Source organism: Hipposideros armiger, unplaced genomic scaffold (assembly GCF_001890085.2).
Source record: "Hipposideros armiger isolate ML-2016 unplaced genomic scaffold, ASM189008v1 scaffold_986, whole genome shotgun sequence".
NCBI lineage: Eukaryota > Metazoa > Chordata > Mammalia > Chiroptera > Hipposideridae > Hipposideros > Hipposideros armiger.
The window spans coordinates 753,981-755,500 of NW_017732336.1; the positions used below are offsets into that span (position 1 = coordinate 753,981).

At 45.6% G+C, this 1,520-nt stretch overlaps 1 protein-coding gene across 1 annotated transcript in view; it reads left to right on the forward strand.

Annotated features, from left to right (window-relative positions):
• LOC109375690 (zinc finger protein 544) overlaps positions 1-1,520 on the forward strand; it is an 18,939-nt gene that overhangs the window by 6,647 nt on the left and 10,772 nt on the right. Inside the window, 2 exon segments of the mRNA XM_083287477.1 lie at positions 8-660; positions 1,122-1,277. Of these exon segments, the coding sequence (XP_083143603.1) occupies positions 8-660; positions 1,122-1,277 (809 nt within the window).

Consider the following 1,520-nt stretch of genomic DNA (forward strand, 5'->3'; position numbering starts at 1 on the left):
CTTTAAGACTGGAAGACTATACTTGAAAAGAAAGAGTCAGCTTCTGAAGAGGATATTGCTGTGGAAAAACCATTTCTCCACATGGAAATGAAATGCTGTGTACAGGAGGAAGGCCCCTGGTCGATGTCAGTAGGAGAATTGCAGAATTGGAGGAACCAGCCAGGGGAGCATCAGGAGCAATCTTTGAGGCAAACGGTATTTACCTTGGCGGAGAGACTCTTTGCTCACGGAGAATATTGTGAGCATGACCTTGGGAGTATAAGCCTTCTACCTCTAACATTACCCACAACAACACGTTTCCACAAGATCAACTCACAAGTTAAAACATTGAAACATAATTCAGTTTTCATCAATCATCAGAAAGGCTGAGCCAATATGAAGCTCTGTAAAAATCATCAAAGTGCTGGAGCCTTCTCTCAGAGCATTTACTTGAATAAACTTGCAAATGTTGAAACAGAAAATAAAAAGCTTTCTGAATATACTGTTAGGAATGACGCTTTGAACTATAGCACCTGTCTTTGTTTTCAGAATAGAATTCTTTCAGCAGAGAAGAGCAATGATGGTAAGAACTATGGAAACATCGTTAATCACAGCATGTCTCTGAATGAACACGAGCGAGTGCATCCTGGAGAAAGTCAGAATGAGTGTAACGGATGCTTCATAAAAACTGAAATAACTGGCCTAGCCAAGTGGCACATTGGTTAAGAGCTGGCTTGTGACACCAGAGGGCCCCGGTTCGGATCCCACATATGCGGGCCAGTGACACCGCCCTCTACAGCTAAGATGCTGAACAACAGCTCAACTTGGAGCTGGACTGCCATGAGTTGCCAGCGACAGCATAGGCTGCAACCACTGCTGCAGTGGGTTTCCATGGGCTACCGTGTAGCCAGCAGCCAGTGTGAGCGGCCAGGAGCCGCAGTGAGCGGCCGTCCAGAAGCCGGCGACTGATCGGCCTTGCCTGGGAAGAGCGCAGTGATGGTGCCAACTTGGGCCAGTGAAGCAATGTCCTCCACAACTAGACTAAAGAACAAAACGACAGCAACTTGTCTGTTCCCCTCCCCCTAACTCCCCAGCACTGTTCCAATTCTCCAATAAAAATCTTAAAAAACAAAAACAAAAACAAAAACCCTGAAATAACTGCCAGTGATTCCGGATGGCAGGAGGACTGTGATACCTTCTGTGTGGCCTCATCTTTTACTGACTGTGACATCATTCATACCCAAAATAAGCCATATGCATGTAATCTGTGTGGAAAATCTTACATCTGTCGCTCTGAGGTGGTACACCAGAGAACACTCACTGGCCAGAAAGCCTGTGAAGGTAATGACTGTGGGAAGTCTTTACAGCTGCCATCACAACTTGTTGTGCATCAGGAAACCCATACTGAGGAAAAGAAAACTTACAGGTGCAGTCATTGTGGAAAATCTTTCAAATGGAGATCTCTCCTCTTTACTCATCAGAGGACACACACTGGAGAGAAGCCCTATCAGTGTGACATGTGTGCTAAAGCCTTCAAACAG